Here is a 17,822-nt window from a genome sequence, read left to right as displayed (position 1 = left end):
AAGGAAAGTGTGATGATGTCTTGTGTGTGAGAACAACACAGAAACAGGACTTAACGTGGTCTGCTGTGAGACAGGGCGCAGTGATTAGCAAATTCACATTAGCTACAGGCAAGTTTCTAATTGTCATTCTGCAGTTCTGATTTAGGTCTTCCATGGATTCCTTTAAATAAAGTAAGGCGAGTGCCAGTATGATTCTTTTGAAAAGAACGTGCCCAATTTTCTTCCCCATTGTTGCCTTTTCCAAGCTAGTGCCCATTACGTAGTACCTTCGTCGATGGTATGTCAAACACTAACTTTCATTCCTTTGGTTTGTGCTACTGCGTATAGTAGTAGGTTTAGTTACTAGCTTATGTTTTCTCATAAGATAAACAGAAGGGCAATAGTGGGGAATAGTAATTACTATGGTTAATTTTGTGGCTCATGTTCTTAATCAAAAGCTGTTGTGTTATGATTTATTCATATACCGTGAATTTGATATTTCAGTACAGAAATATGTTTTTTTTTTCCCCCCTGTAGAGTTAAGTGTACAATTAAAAATTAATTTGAAGGTGTAAGTCAAGTTTGGTTAAAATATTGAAACCTGTACAAAATAAATAAAGAAAACAAACCACCACAGCCATGTCATAGAATAAATTTATTTCAAATGACTAATTTCGGCACAACGTTTACATCATCTTCAGGTCCACTATAAACCAAAAGAGTTCTTTCATTCCTAGAACTCATATAATACAAGTTGTCATGGATTGCATACATCAGGAGTGTATACTCTATAATGGTTTGTCACCACTGTGACCACACGGATATAATTATGTCCATTGGGTCACGGTGGTGATGAAATATCATAGAGTATAGACTCCTGATGTATGCAATCTGTGACAACTAGTATTATTTGGGTTCTACGATTCATGAGCCAAGAAATGAAAGTAGTCTTTTGTTTTCTAGTGGACCTAATGATTGTGTAAGTGTAGCACTGAAACTGCTCGTTGGAAATAAATTTCTTTGATGATATGGCAGTGGTGGTTTGTTTTCAGTATTTATATCATCAGCCGCTGTCCCACATCCGCAAGAACAATGGACTTCCACAAGTTGAACATATCCAAAATAGTCGTTACTACATTTTCCAGGTAATCATGTTTGTTACAGTCCTCAAATTTTCAGGTATTTTAAATGTATGCTGTTGTCTTGATGATTTAGTGAGAATCTGCATAAATGTTTTCAAGTTGGTGTTCAGAGTAGTAATTCTGCCTACATAGCTTGTGCATGTGTAAATGTATTGCATCTGATAAAGTACTCCCCAGTGTATATGCATCGTGTACTATATTATTACATTGATAGCTTTTTTATACTTACTTTGCTGATAGCTTTTTGCTTCTTTAGAACGTGCTAATTGATAATGCATGTTTTACATAAGTTACATATAAGCTGCCTACGAGCATCAGAAAAGTGTGTGCGTGTGTGTGATAAGTCATTCATTACTTCCCTCCAGCCCTCATTATTCAAATTATACCAGACTGACAGTGTTTTGACTTTCGTGCCACTGGATGCATTTCACCTCACACCTTATGTTTCTCCTCCTTCCCTCTTCATTTTCTCCTTCCTTGCTATTTTGTCCTCTTTTGCTTGCTTTCTCCATCTGCCTCTGTTCCTTTCCTCCTTTTGCCCCCCCCCCCCTCCTTTTGCCCCCTCCCTCCCACCCTCCCCTCCCTCCCTCTACCACAGCTTCCCTCCCTCCCTCCCTCCCTTCCAGTGCACACCCACTTCCTCTTCCGGTGCCCCCTGTTCCACCACCCTCTACCATACCCCTACTCCCCAGATCTGCCATGCCCTCACTCACCATTCTGCTGCACCCCTCTCTTGTTCCACTATGCCCCTCCGTCCCTCCCACCTCCCCCCTCTTGTCCTCAGCGTCCTGCCATACTCGCCCCTCCCTCCCTCTCTCCCACTCTGTATATACACTCACATTTCTCCTTTGTTCCCTGCCATATCCTTCCTTCCTTCCTTCCCTCCTTCGCTCCCTGTCCATCGCTCCCCTCCATTCCTGTCCCTACACTCCCCTCCATCCTTCCAGCTATCCCAGTCCGTACACTCCCCTCTGTCCCTGTCCGTCCACTCCCGTCCATCCCTCTCTCCTTGTCCCTATGCTCCCCTCTAAGCCTCTCTTACTTCCTCCCTGTCCATATGCTCCCCCTTCCTCCTTGTAGCCCCTCCCCCTCTTATTTATGCTCCCTCCCATTTTCTTTACACTTTCCTTCCCTGTATTCCTTACACCTTCCTTCCCCTCCCTTTCCTTTTATTCTATTCTTTCACTCTCAGACCCTTCAATTCCCATCTGCCTTCATTGTTTCATCCCACCACCCTTTACCCCTCACCTGCCGTGATTGTTTCGCCCCCAGCCACCACCCTTCGTCCCCATCTGCTGCCCTTGCTCGAAACTGCTACAATTGCCACCCCACCACCCACCACGAGCCTACAACAGCCCCACCAGTTTTCATTCCTTTGCTGTCCCCACCACACTTACCCAAACGTCCTTTATTCTATTACCACCCACCACACTTCGCCTCCAGCCTCATTTATTCTTTTAATCTGTGTAACCGGGCACTGATGACCACAATGTTGAGCACCCCACAAACCAACCTTGTGCCCTCTCACCCTTTTTTCCTGCTTTGCTTCCCCTTGTCCTCTCTTTCTTGTTGCCCCTTACTCTTGGCCATGTTTTGTTCTCTCATTTCTTTTCCCATCCTCCTCAGGGTGCCTGCTGCACTGTCCCTGCATGTCCCATCTTCAGAACGTTTTATGCTCCCTGTCCTTTTGCAATCTCATTCTCAAAAATCACATAATTAAAAATATGTTTCTAACGATGATTAACTACTTTGTAAGTCAAGGCTTTGCAACGTCTTCGTTTACAACGAGCCACAGTGTCACTATCTTCAAACCACTCTGTTGAAAGAATGTTGCCAAAAAGTATCTAATTCATTAACAAATGACATATTACCTGTCATTAACAAAGCAGTTGTTGCTTTTCTACTAATGTTCATGATTTGTAATTGGCACTTAGAAAGGATGTCCAGTTTTGTTGAATGTTTTGCAGTAGTGACAAAGGGTCAGTTTGTCACTTCTGTAACATGTGCCTATTCTTTCGACATGTGAGACCAAATGTACCTCATACAATGACTCCTCTGGTAGGAAGCTACGCAAAGCTTTTCAAGTGTGCAGTATAGTAACATAAAGACATCTGTGGTATTAGTGTGTGGGGCTCAAATGTTTTCAGTGTGATACTGAAAGGTGATCAGGGATATCAGTTGTCACAGCTGGAGTTGGCATTTGAAGGAAGCTAATGGAATTTCGAGAAAATTGCTAAAACACCTTGTTCAATGGACAACACTGCTGTGTAAGTAAATGGCATAATAACTCTTCTCAGGATTTCTTTTAGTTATACTACTTTGTTATAGAAAACACTCCTCCCCCCCTTTGCCTCTCTCTCTCTCTCTCTCTCTCTCTCTCTCTCTCTAACCCCTCTCCCTCTCCACGTGGGGGTATTGGCTAATTACAACAAAGTTTTCTGTAAATTTATTTAAAAGAGTGACAGTGTTTAGACTTTTTCATATTCTGTCTGATAACAGCTTTATGCATATTTAATGATTCGAATTTTTTTTTTCTTTTTTTTTCTTTCTTTTTACCCACTGACAGCTCTGCAAAGGATTAGATTTACAGAGTTGAAAGTTCTGCTGCAGGAACTCTGTGTATCGTACATGATGTGGAGACCAAATTCATATTGTAATGTTTTAATATGTGTGCATGCCCTGAAGGTAAAAATCAAGCAGTTCACTTCTGCATAAGTTTGCAGGAGATTAAACTAATTTCTTGTTCCAGTGAGTGGTTGTATTTCTGTTACTATTACTGTTATTACTGCTACAACTAATAGTGCTGCTGTTGGAAACTTCTCTAGTCACTACATTTTTTTATTGTCTCAGTTTGCATTACCTAATGTTGTTGTATGTTGCAGATGATCCTCTAGCTTTTCTGAGAAATCAGCCTCAGTTTCAACAAATGAGACAGGTTATTCAACAAAATCCTCAGCTATTAAACGCTGTCTTTCAGCAGATTGGGCAGACAAATCCAGCACTTTTACAGCTTATTTCTCAGAATCAAGAGGCATTTGTACGTATGTTGAATGAGCCTCCAGGTACGATATAACTTCATAATGGATTTAATTCAAGCATTGTTGCATGAAAACTTCAGTCATCATTGTTGGAACAGAATTATACAACCAGACTATAGTGTTGTTGTTTACTGACTTTTGAGTAGATGAAAGGATACTAACATAAAAATGAACATGTTTGTATATATGCTACAGATTATAAAAGATGCTCACATAAGTTTAGAAGAGACACTTACTTGACAGCAGTAGAAACTCAGGCGGGACAGACAGCTATGTGAAACAGTTGAAGACAGTCATTAAAATTTCCTGGCTGTAGATCAGTTCATTGGGAGCTGATGATAAACAGGAGTGAAAGGAAGGCCATATAAAAGAATGGAAGATTAGGCTACTTGAAACTTCTGAATGTTAAGTCTGTCATAATGCCACATCTACCTCACTCCTGTTTTACCTTTAGTTTCCAAGAAAGGAACATACAGCTTTGAAAGGTCAAAAATGGTACACAACAGTTTCACACTACTATTGATTCTGTCCTGTCTTAGTTATGTATCAAAATACCTATGAGTGTTGTTTCACCACTTTCATTTTATATTTATGGGCTATAATTGTGATTGGCTTGTCACCTTGCATAAAGTTTTTGTAAAATCACAAACTTAACAGAAAGATAAAGTGAAGCAGTTGGTTGTTATAAGGCAGTTCTGTTGAAACAATGGTACTTAGTTGTTTGTGCACCTGCTTGGAAAAAAGAAAAAATATTCTGTTGCTCAAAACTTATTTTTCTTCTTCTTTGTCATTTGAGTGTTCCATTGTGTTTCACTAATGTAACACAAGACTTGTTGTTTCTTGTACCATGTTGGATTTTCAAAAGAGATAAGTATATGGAGAATTGAGTGTTACATAACTCCAAATTTTCTAAAGTTGTTAGGTGGAGTTCATTAGATGTGGCGTGAGTGAGTGTTCTTCAGAATGTAGCTTTTGCCTTACACACATCCCTTTATTCACAACAGTTGCATGTAAACTATTTTTGTGGTTTTTTTCTGCTGTACTCAGTTTGAAGAAAGTGCATTCTTTAGATTCATATATGTATAGAAAGGGAAAGGTTTGGTGACAGTGCATGCTTGGACTGGATGGCTTTCTACGTACTCTTTTGTATCACATTGGCAACTACTTCAAGGCTCTAATAACTTCATCAGAAATTTCAGCAGCGCACAAATTTTTACTGGTTTTGTAATTATACAGTATGGTCAGCTTATCAGGTGGAAGGAACAGTTACTAAAAAAAACATGTAATTTGGAAGATATATCCCTGTAATGTAATAAATTTGCAATTATTTAGAAGCCTTGTGATTACTCTATCCCCTTTTTTCCTTCACGGGTAACATTGACCATATGAAATTGTAATATCCTATATAGCACAGTGTGTTAGCAGTATAACACATTTATGTTAGGTGGCCTGATTAACTGAGTTAACATGAATTCTTGTCTTCTTGTGTCACTTACATAGTTCCCTAATGAGTAGGTACTAAACAGAACACCATTGGTCGTGCCTGTTTTTGGAGGATGTGCAACTAAAGTAATTTGCACTTTTGTCATAACCATTTATCAGTGTAGCGAAAATATAGGATACAAAATTCAGTCATAGGCCTCATCAGGCACATTGTTTTTTATTAATTAGATATTGTGTGTTGGTGAATATGTACTTTTAGTGCATTGACACATAAGGACTCGTAATTCATATTGGCAGCCAAGGCTAGATGTAGAAGCTTGGGGTGGATGACCTCTGTAGTGGCAGAGTTGAGTTCAGATAATGGGCTGTTTCAGAATGGTGACTGATGGTTTCTTATAGAAACATCATTATTAGTCAGACAATGTAGCAAACAACAAACAACAACACTTATAGTGACAATCTGCGCTAGCAGCATTCCACTGGGCGTGTGTCGAAGACTGCAAATGCGGCGGCACTGACACGACAGGTGGCCAGTGGCCTGTTACAGTGCCAGCGGCTGGGAATAAATGCTGGAATGTGGAGATCCGCAGATGAAAGTGGGGCGCACGGCTAGGTGCAGAAACCCTCTGTGATTCTTGCAGAGGAAGGTGACCACATTGGAGACTGGATACGTAATGTGTCAGTATGCCCACCCCAGCGTAGGTAGCTGAGAGGCCGCACGTTGAGGTCTCGAACAGCTGCCCCTCCCCCTCTTGAGCGGAAGGCTAGCTGTGAGTGACAGAAGTGAGCAGTGGACTTGGTGCCTGCAGTAAGCCTGCAGTTGGTGGATGCCAAATCTCATGGTAGCCTCTTGCAGGACCGTGTCACCACATCGAACAGTGTAGATCTCCTCCCGTAGATGCTGCTGTCAGACTGTGATGTGTTTGGTTAAAAATGATGGATATTTATACTGGCTCAGCACCTGTTTCTTTTGCCAAAGCACTGCTTCCAACCATGTGTGCCAAAACGTGGCTGTAGTTTGGAGCTGTAGTAACCGGTCTGCTGATGATGCTCTTGCCCTACCTTTCTGCTGTATCAGAGTTATTGCGTTACTGGTCCTGGCTTGACCCACCATGTGGAAATTGGCTGGTGGTGTTGCTGCATCTGACATAATAGTATTTTGTTCCACTTCACGCTTGCCCACTCCTGTGGCCCTTTGCAACAGACATGGCATCATTGCTGTTTTACTCGGTAGTGCCAGAAAACACTCGCGGCACTACACAGGCAACAAATGTGTGATATGAAAAATAAGCTTGCAAAATATTTACTGCTATGGATGTGACAGTAGTGATTTCAATTTTTTTTTTCAGCATTATCCACTTCTCTAATATGTCTACCTTACAGAAGCTAAGTTTATCTCCAAAAATCTTGTATGCATTTATCACACACTGTCTTGTTTTTATAAATATTCTTCTGTATCTGTTTCGATTCTATGGTGTTGCCCTCTCATTTCACTTGTAATAGGTTTTGCCTGTAATGGCTCTTGCATAATTAATGTCACAGCCATTAGAATCACGTTGATGCTGAGGGCCATCCCGTAATTTGTTGTATTTATCATACAGGTATATTTCTATATAAGCTGTTGAGTGCATATCTTGGAAGAGTTTAGAGTGCATGTATTTGTTGGGCCATTGCTGTACTTCCCAGTTAAACTGAAAGTCGCATTAGTTTCATCTCCAAAGCAAATAAATCAGTTAAAGTTACATTCTTAGGGGAAGCTAGTGTATTAATAAATTGTAGTCGGTGTTTTGCAGTGCCCTGTATCAAATTTTGTGTGGTAATTGATTGTAGGATGTGTATCTGTAATGGAGTGCTCATTCTTGTCATTTTCCTTTGTCGTGCACAATATGTGCTCTTCATATTGTCCAGTGTTCAATGTTTTTTGGTTGTAACCATATGGTTATCAGCTTTGAACTTGCTGTCCTTCACAGCTTTATGTAGCTAAGTGTATGGGCCGTTTTTTCTTCTTGAGAACATAGTATAGTGTGTCTTCCTCTATTCCACGTATGTGATAGTAAAGGTAAGCAAACATGGTATAGTTGAGGCATTGAGTTGGCAGTAGGCCCATAGACTAGACTGAAAAAGTTGCTGAACAATTGGACATTGTCCTCATTTGTATGCTTATAGATTGCTCAGAGCCTTAACGTTTCTATGCACAGTTACATTTATTCCTTCCTCTATTAATATTCTGCCCAGTACTGTCCAGTACACTATATTTATATGACCTCTGACAATAAGGTTTGATGAATGAAGTCAGAACAGTCGATTGGGCAACGCTGATGACTCACAACACTGCACCTGTGTAGTGGTGAGTGTTGACAACCTGCCTCCACAGTACTTCAGTTAATCGTCGTGTGTGTTCCGTGTCGGACATGTTGGACGAAGTGCTTGTTTTGTGCGTTGGTTCTGAACTGAGAACGGGACAATGGATGAGCAAACGATCTATTTAAAGTTTTGTTTTAAGCTTGGCAAGGCACTGAAAGAAATGCATGCAATGTTGGTTCTTGTGTATGGGAATAAATCACTGTTCATGAAGTGTGTGTACAAGTGGTTCGCCCATTTTCAAGGAGGCCAGGAAAGTGTTTGTGATGATCCCCATAGCAGGCGACCGGCGACTGCTGTCAGTGATGGAAATATTGAGGAGAAAGTGAGGACATTAATCTTGAATGACCGTCGATTACCTATGTGCATGACAGTGGATGAACTGCAGATGAACCCTGAATCTGTGCGACAAATCGTTAACAGAAGTTACGGAAGAGAAAAACGTGTTGTCGACTTGTGCCACATCAGTTGACTGAAGGTCACAAGCAGGCTTGTTTAGAGGCTTCACAGGATTTTGTCGAAACTGTGTGTGCAACACCCAATTTCTTGAACCATAGTGTAACCTAGGATGAAACCTGGTGTGTCTGGTACGACCCCGAAACGAAATGGCAAAACATGGAATGGCATTCTCCAACGTGACCTCACCAGGAAAAAGGTCAGAGCCAGAAAAATCATGCAGCAAAATGATGATCATCACATTTTTCGATAGACAAGTCATTATCCACAAGGAATTTCTACCTGAGGGAATTACGTTGAATGCTGCATGGTATGTTGAAATTACGACCTGTTTCATGCAACGTCTATGCAGGGTACAATCCCAGTACGCACAGCAAGGTTTCCGGTTTTTTGTTCACGGCAACGCTTGTCGACACACACAGCCTGTTTCATCAAATAGTTCCTGGCAAAAAAAAGGGGGTGGTGCAATTTGAACATCCACCATACTTTTAACAGATTTCAATCCTCCAGGCTTCTTCCTATTTCCTCGACTCAAACTCGCTTTGAAAGGAAAGAGATTTGACAATATTCCTGACATCCAATGAAATGTGATGCGGCTTTTGACCACCATTCCAAAGGAAGAGTTTGTGCAAAGTTTCCAGGTCATGTATCAGAGGACTCAGCAGTGTGTGGTTATGGGAGGTGACTATTTTGAAGGACAGTAAGGTAACTGTAGTTCATAGTTCATCTACGTTACTGTTACAGGACTATTCACTGAACTCTGTCAGAGATTGTTTTTACTTTAATATTCTTTGCATGGATCAGGAGTTTACTTGCACTGAAAACCCATGTCATCTTACATGACAGTCCATTCTCACTAAAGTTGTAAATCTCTTTCACATAGTTCTGTTGTAATTTTTTGTTGTTCTTGTTGTTGTGTTGGATGTGCTAGTTTTATATCAATCATCCTGATGTTCATTCTATGTGGTTTCCTCTGATTAACTGCAAAGGTAAAATACCTGCAAGGAGAGGTCACCAGAGGTGGGATTGACATTTTGAAACACACTCCATGGTGGGGTAGGTTAGGACCCCAGGCATTCATCACAGTGAGCCCTCAACTACAAGTAATAGATGAAAAATATTTTTGCATTGCTCTAGTGCCTTGTAATTTACAGTGCTATTTTGCATGGCCATTTAGAATATTGGTTAAGGGACACAGATGATACACTGGAGGTGGTGGTTTCAAATCCGGTCAGATGCTTTTAAATTTTTCTCTCTAAATCATTATTGAAATGTCTTTGATTGAAATGTCTATAATTATTATTTTTATTTAATTATTTGTTTCAAATGTGTTTTATTTACAATTCTTTGCCACATCCTTTCATTATCATTTTAACTTTGCTCTCATTTATTCTTCCTGTCATTCTTTTGTCATTTGGAACCTTCCTGTTTATGATTATAACTATTTTTATGTATTACCTTAGATCTAGTTTCTTCCATTTTATATTTTTGTCTGTTATTGCAATCGCTATCGTCTTGTCAGCCATGTGCCCCCCTCCCTTCCCCCCACCATTTTAAAACATCAGGTGTAAAACATGAGAAAATAATAAAACTTCAGAGTATAACAGAATTACTTCAAGATACACACAGAATTGCTAAACACGAAGATGTAATCAAAATACATTCAGTTGTTCATGGGATTCTGCATGCACCAGCATTCAGTAATGTGAAATGATAAGGATGGTGTGGATTGAAGTTAGGTAATAAAAAAATAATTTTTGTAATGTTTAAGAAGTTTATTTCCCTCTGAATTTGTTGAAGAACAATGTGAATGTAGAAAGGTGGTGTTTATATTTTGTCCATGGTGTGAGAGTAATTTATCTTTTAAATGCTGTATGGAGATTACCACTTAAAAACTGTACATCTCGCATTGAAAAATGGATTTGTTTCACTATTGTACAACCAGTGTAGGTACTGGTATATCATTTTCCCTTTTGTTGCTAAATGAAAAGAAGAATGATAGGAAGAAAAAATGAGAGCAAATAAGTTAATGTGATGTTGAAAATGACATGGCAGAGGGTTAGAAATAAAAACGTTTTCATTAATTCAATAAAAAAATGTTCAGAGTTATTTTGTTAAAGATTTAAAAATAAAAATTTAAATGCATCTGACTGGATTGGAACCCGCCACCTTCAGTGTAGTATGTACCTTGACCACTACAGTATGCTACTGCTCGAAACGATTTTGTTAATTATAAGCCTCTAGAGCAAAATGTAAAATTCAATTTCGGCAATTACTTGCAAACAAGGGTCTGCTGTGATGAATGTGTTTAAGGTGTGATACCTGAGACCCTAACCAACACCATTAGGTGACAAAAGTAATGGGAAATGTCCTAATATCATGTCGGACCTCCTTTTGCTTGGCATAGTACAGCAGCTCAATGTGGGATGGACTCAACAAGTCATGGGAACTGCCCGGTAGCAATATTGAGGTGTGCTGTCTCTGTAGCAGTCTATAATTGCAAAAGTGTTGTCAGTGCAGGATTTTGTGCATGAATTGGCCTCTCAATTATTTCTTGTAAATGTTTGATGGGATTAATGTCATGTGATCTGGGTGACCAAATCAGTCGCTTGAACTTCCAGAATGTTCTTCAAACAAATAACGAACAATTGTGACATGGTGCATTATCATCCGTAAAAATTACATTGTTGTTTGGGAAGATGAAATGCGTGAATGGCTGCAAATGTCTCAAAGTAGTCAAACATAACCATTTCCAGTTAATGATTGGGTCAGTTTGACCAGAGGGTTCCATGTAAACATAGCCCACACCTTTACGGAGCCACCACCATCTTGCACAGTGTCTTTTTGACAACTTGGGTCCATGGCTTCATGAGGTCTGCACCACACTCAAACACTACCATCAGCTCTTAGTGACTGAAATTGGGACTCATTGAGCAGCCAACGGTTATCTATATTTGTGTCTCCGTAAAGGTACAACTGTTTTTTACGTACCATTTTGGACCGAAAGGCCTCATTATACCAGCGGACAACGCGGCCCGCCCAACCATTATACGTAAGATGGCACTCCGTTAAACAACGTGCAACGCACTTCTTGCTCTGAAAAGATTCAAAATACTTCTCTATAAAACGTACACGGGACCAATTATTAACAAGAAACGGGTCGGTATAATCAATGAATTCGGTACGTTCGGCCCAGCGACGTAACCTAACATTAAACGATAATGCCGACTCGTTACAATTTGATATAGGTTGTGCATCTGATTTTGTAATGTAAATCAACGCATTCCTTCGGCTTCTACATTTTTGAACATCAAATACACCATTAATAGATCCGAACATAAACTCCAAACCTGTCCGTACTTCGGACAACAATTTACTTTCAGCTAACTTCAAATATGCATGAACATGGGTACTGTTACCTTTAGCGAACAGCTCTTCCGACACACAATACTCCACAACGTTCCAAATCGCCAACACAGTGTTAATGAAATGCTGTTTACCGCCAACAGAACTGGAATCAACTGTAAGCAGAAAGACATCGCCGCGTCTTTTATACCGACCCCTGCTGCCAGTGTGGCAACCGTCTGGAACATGTCCTAACCGGTCTGGCACGTCTGAACCTGCGCGTGGCCTTCGCAGAGGAAGACCGCATTGCAGTTCCTTCTCTAAATCCTCGCACAAACGAAAAAATGGCTGACATCGAAATAAGTGTCCAAGGAATAGAAAAGCAACTGGAATCACTCAATAGAGGAAAGTTCACTGGACCTGACGGGATACCAATTCGATTCTACACAGAGTACGCGAAAGAACTTGCCCCCCTTCTAACAGCCGTGTACCGCAAGTCTCTAGAGGAACGGAGGGTTCCAAATGATTGGAAAAGAGCACAAATAGTCCCAGTCTTCAAGAAGGGTCGTCGAGCAGATGCGCAAAACTATAGACCTATATCTCTTACGTCGATCTCTTGTAGAATTTTAGAACATGTTTTTTGCTCGCGTATCATGTCATTTCTGGAAATCCAGAATCTACTATGTAGGAATCAACATGGATTCCGGAAACAGCGATCGTGTGAGACCCAACTCGCCTTATTTGTTCATGAGACCCAGAAAATATTAGATACAGGCTCCCAGGTAGATGCTATTTTTCTTGACTTCCAGAAGGCGTTCGATACAGTTCCGCACTGTCGCCTGATAAACAAAGTAAGAGCCTACGGAATATCAGACCAGCTGTGTGGCTGGATTGAAGAGTTTTTAGCAAACAGAACACAGCATGTTGTTATCAATGGAGAGACGTCTACAGACGTTAAAGTAACCTCTGGCGTGCCACAGGGGAGTGTTATGGGACCATTGCTTTTCACAATATATATAAATGACTTAGTAGATAGTGTCGGAAGTTCCATGCGGCTTTTCGCGGATGATGCTGTAGTATACAGAGAAGTTGCAGCATTAGAAAATTGTAGCGAAATGCAGGAAGATCTGCAGCGGATAGGCACTTGGTGCAGGGAGTGGCAACTGACCCTTAACATAGACAAATGTAATGTATTGCGAATACATAGAAAGAGGGATCCTTTATTGTATGATTATATGATAGCGGAACAAACACTGGTATCAGTAACGTCTGTAAAATATCTGGGAGTATGCGTGCGGAACGATTTGAAGTGGAATGATCATATAAAATTAATTGTTGGTAAGGCGGGTACCAGGTTGAGATTCATTGGGAGAGTGCTTAGAAAATGTAGTCCATCAACAAAGGAGGTGGCTTACAAAACACTCGTTCGACCTATACTTGAGTATTGCTCGTCAGTGTGGGATCCGTACCAGGTCGGGTTGACGGAGGAGATAGAGAAGATCCAAAGAAGAGCGGCGCGTTTCGTCACCGGGTTATTTGGTAATCGTGATAGAGTTACGGAGATGTTTAATAAACTCAAGTGGCAGACTCTGCAAGAGAGGCGCTCTGCATCGCGGTGTAGCTTGCTCGCCAGGTTTCGAGAGGGTGCGTTTCTGGATGAGGTATCGAATATATTGCTTCCCCCTACTTATACCTCCCGAGGAGATCACGAATGTAAAATTAGAGAGATACAAGCGCGCACGGAGGCTTTCAGACAGTCGTTCTTCCCGCGAACCATACGCGACTGGAACAGGAAAGGGAGGTAATGACAGTGGCACGTAAAGTGCCCTCCGCCACACACCGTTGGGTGGCTTGTGGAGTATCAATGTAGATGTAGATGTAGATCTAGGGTCCAACCAATATGGTCGTGAGCCTAGGAGAGGCACTGCAGGCGATGTCATACATGGCAGCTATAACATCACGACATTACCTGCAGCTCCTCTCCTAAATCGTCTTTTGGCTGCCATGGCCCATCAAATTTCGCTGCACTGACCTAAAGGGTATGTATGTTGTACTTCCCACATTGATTTCTGTGGTTATTTCATGCGGAGTTGCTTATCTGTCAGCACTGATAACTCTAAGCAAATGCTGCTGCTCTTGGTCATTAAGTGAAGGCTGTCGGCCTCTGCATTGCACGTGGTGAGAGGTAATGCCTGGAATGCGATGATACTCTTGGCACGCTTTTGACACTGTGGATCTCAGAATTTTGAATTCCCTAATGAGTTCCTAAGTGGAATGTCCCATTTGACTATAATTCTGCATTCGAAGTATGTTAATTTCTGTCATGAGGCCACAGTCATGTTGGAAGCCTTTCCACATGGATCACCTGAGTACAGATGACAGCTCGACCAATTCACTGCCCTTGTGTTCATGTACATGATACTACCACTGTTTGTATACATGCATATCGCTATCCTGTGACTTTAGTCACCTCATTGTACTGTAGATGGTTTCAAAAAGTTGATCGCAACACTGAGACCCCCTCCTTGTCAGTGTAAGATTAAACATCCATCTTGATTGAGAAAATTCTTGACTTTGTCTCTCTCATCAGAGACTTATTTATCCTAGGTTAGTAATCCGTGTAAAAGTAATAAATTTGAGTGACTAAAAGTGTTGTAGTAACACAGATCCACCTGACCAGTGATCACAGTAATGTTCATGGGAAAACATGGAGCACATCTCTGTTAGAATTGTTTCATCATGGAGTAAGAGTAACTCTTCATTTCTGAATTGGACACCCATTTATTATTCATCTGCATGTTAAGTACTTGTTAGTTTATAAATTGTGTCAACTACTCTTTCACTTCAGTTTTAAGGAGGAACCACTTCTTGTATATAACATCTATTAACAGATTTGACAGCTGTGATGCATCATAATCACAGAGTATCTGCTAAGTCAGTGTGTGGACAGAAGTACGTGTTACGTGATCATGGCAGATGGTCTTTGAAGAGGATTGTGACAGAAAATATGAAGACGACAGCAGCAGAAGTCATTGCATGTCACACTCGCTAACCCTTTTAGCACTAAAACAACACAAAGAGATCCCCATAAGCAGGAAATGGCAGGAGGATGGAGGTTTGGTGGTGATTTGGGCACCAATATTGTGGTATCCCATGGGCCCCAAGATTATTCTGCAAGGTCTCATTACTGCCAAGCTTTATTTAGCCATTTTAGCTGATCACGTATCCCATGGTACAATGCTGGTCCCCAATGGTGATGATGTGTTCCAAGATGAGAGGATCCCTGTTCACACAGCTCACATCGTCCAGGACTGGTTTTGTGAGTACAAGGATGAACTGTCACATTTCCCCTGGCCATTCCAGTAATGAGATCTCAATATTATTGAACCTTAATGGTCTACTTTGGAGAGAGAGATGTGTGATTGCTATCCATCTCCATCATAGTTACCTGAACTTGCCACTATTTTGCAGGAAGAATGGTATACAAAACAAAGAATGGTATAAAATTCCCTTGAAAACTGTACCAAGACCTGTATTTGTCCATTCCGAGATGACTGCAAGCTATTTTGAATGCCAAGGGTGTTCCTACTGTGTATTCTGTGTGGATACAGTAGACCCTCATTTAACCATATTTCAAGGGACTGAAAAAGTCTTTTCAGTTTAATAAAGTTTGATTTAATGAGTTTTTTTGTAAAAAATTTGACTGTTTTCACCTTTTCTCTGGATATTGGTAGCAGTGAATGAAGGTGCTCTATTTTCACGACCTCTCAAAGAAAAAATAAAAATAGCTACACTGTATATGTAGTATTTCTGTCATTTGTTTGAGACAGTATTGTCAGATGTTCTTCGTCTTAGGTTTAAAAAAAAAAAAAAAAAAAAAAAATTACAGTATTAACCCCATTAAATGACTGCATTTATTGCATCATGTAACATAACATAATAATCTTAAGCAGCACTGTAACTTATTGTTCTTTAACACACTAAGTTTTGATCAAAACACATTTGATTTTTGTACATTAATATGGAAAAAAATTAATTTTTGTTGTTCAGAATGTTGGTTATAATATTATGGCTGTCTTAGAATATACCACATCCAGAGCAGCCTGAAATGCCATGGAGTCTTCAGAAGTGGCAGCAAATCCCTCAAGAACAGCAATTGTGGTTACGTCTTCAGCGTGTAGTGGTCATGTTCCTCCTCATAAGATTACAGTGAAACATTATCACACTCTTCTGCATCATCAGCAGAACTGATGGCTGGTTCTTCAGCAGCACAGTAATTTTAGTCTGCCTGCATCCATTCATCCATATGGGACGGTTCAAGAGGGCATCAACCAGGTATAAGGCTGTAGAAGAGCAGTGCCAGAATCCAAAATCATATCTGTATTGTAAGTGCAGATGTTGGATCATTGATTTTCTCTTCAGTTTCTGTGCCACTATCAGTTGATGTCCAAGCCTTCCTAAAACAGTTAGCTATTGTATCTGTTGTAACTTCATCCCAAGCAACAAGTATGTTGCTGATAGCTTGCACTACAATCAAGTGTGAATCTGTTTCTTGGTAGTTCAATTGCACTACTCCTAACTTTAACAAATTGACATCTGTAACTATGCTTCATTGGGATGATTATTCGTTGATCCAATGGTTGCAACATTTTTCTTCCTTGCAGCCATTTGTTCTCGAATCTTCAAGAGCCAGCTTCAGAAGAGAGATTTGATCATCCAAACTTTATTGTTATTCTCGTAGTGGCATGACAGACTGAATAGGTAGATCTTTTAAGAACAATGTGTGTTTTTGTGTTTTCTGATCACTAATGGTATGAGCTTCTACAATCATCTGAGATGCAACACAAGAGCATCTCTCCTTGCTACGTTTTCCTCCATGACAGTTTTTGCTGCCGGACATGTAGTGTTTTTCAGGCATCAAATTATAGAAAATACCGGCTTCATATTACACACATTTCTTGGATGATACAAATGAGAGAGCTTGAGTTGATATTCCTGCGCCAAACTCTTCTTCATTTATTCTATGTGCCTCCCTACCGACAGCAAGTCCTCAGAACACGCAAACCCAAAAATTCCTTTTTCTAAGTGATTTCTGGAACCTTTTCTCAACACATGAGGTCAGACAACAGAATTTGCTGTGAGCACGTATGTTCTAATCATTCAAACAGCGAATCCTCCAGTTCATGTGTGGCTGGTCTCATACAGTTGCTGCTGCCATTGAATGAACAGATTGGCAGACTTGTCTCTATTTTCTGTCTTGAACATATCAATGAGAGAGTAGACTTCGTGATCTGAAAGTGTTCTGCAACCAATGTTTTAGTCTTCTTTTCACTGTCGACCATATATAGAATTTGTTGCTTTTGTTTTAGCATCATAGCATTCTCATATCAGTTTCTGCAGCATATTGCAAGTGATGGAATTAAGGGAAAAAACACATTCACTATTCACAAACAGAGAGCACTCTAGATTATTATGTGTCACACGCTGTGTACAGTCTTCTGACCATCCCCTCTTATTCCCCCACCTTTGCATCTTACAGTGTACAAGTAGTACATTTGCAGCAAGCAAGTGATTGGGTTACTATTGTAAAATTTGAATACGGTGCATAATTGAGAAAAATATAGAAGATGCATAATGGAAAATACCGCAGTGCTCATATGTACATACTTCTTGGTTTACACATAGGTATGGAATTGTAATCTGGTAACCAAGTTTTAGTTTGTAGTACAAATTATCCAAAATTACATTTGAGCAGTAATTTTTCTTATGTAATTTGGCAGGTACCGAACTGGTGGTACAGGTTAGCCACATTTCCAGTTTATTCAATTTCAAAATGTTTTTGTCCATCCCCCCTGTATACAGAGTGTCCCAGGAGGAATGGCAAGTATTCAGGAGGTATATGACAGGAACGATCATTGAAAACACAAAAAAGTCTACTAAACATGGGCTCTAAAATGCACACATTAAGAGCTGCGAACACGTCTTCATCTTTGATTACTGTCAAACTCATCTCTTCTGTTAAGCAAGTATCCATAGCTGTTAAGGTATTAATTTTAGA

General features: G+C 40.3%; 1 protein-coding gene across 2 annotated transcripts in view; it reads left to right on the top strand.

Moving 5' to 3' along the window:
• Positions 1 to 17,822, top strand: part of LOC126469912 (UV excision repair protein RAD23 homolog B-like) — a 153,604-nt gene that overhangs the window by 87,165 nt on the left and 48,617 nt on the right. Inside the window, exon 6 of one of the 2 annotated variants that reach the window (XM_050097276.1) lies at positions 4,004 to 4,183. The exons of the other annotated variant lie outside the window; for it this stretch is intronic. Within the exon in view, the coding sequence (XP_049953233.1) occupies positions 4,004 to 4,183 (180 nt within the window). The remainder of the gene's footprint in view (positions 1 to 4,003; positions 4,184 to 17,822) is intronic. 2 annotated transcript variants of the gene reach the window in all.

This window comes from Schistocerca serialis, chromosome 3, assembly GCF_023864345.2.
Source record: "Schistocerca serialis cubense isolate TAMUIC-IGC-003099 chromosome 3, iqSchSeri2.2, whole genome shotgun sequence".
In the NCBI taxonomy this organism is placed as follows: domain Eukaryota; kingdom Metazoa; phylum Arthropoda; class Insecta; order Orthoptera; family Acrididae; genus Schistocerca; species Schistocerca serialis.
This window is presented reverse-complemented; position numbering and strand designations above follow the sequence as displayed.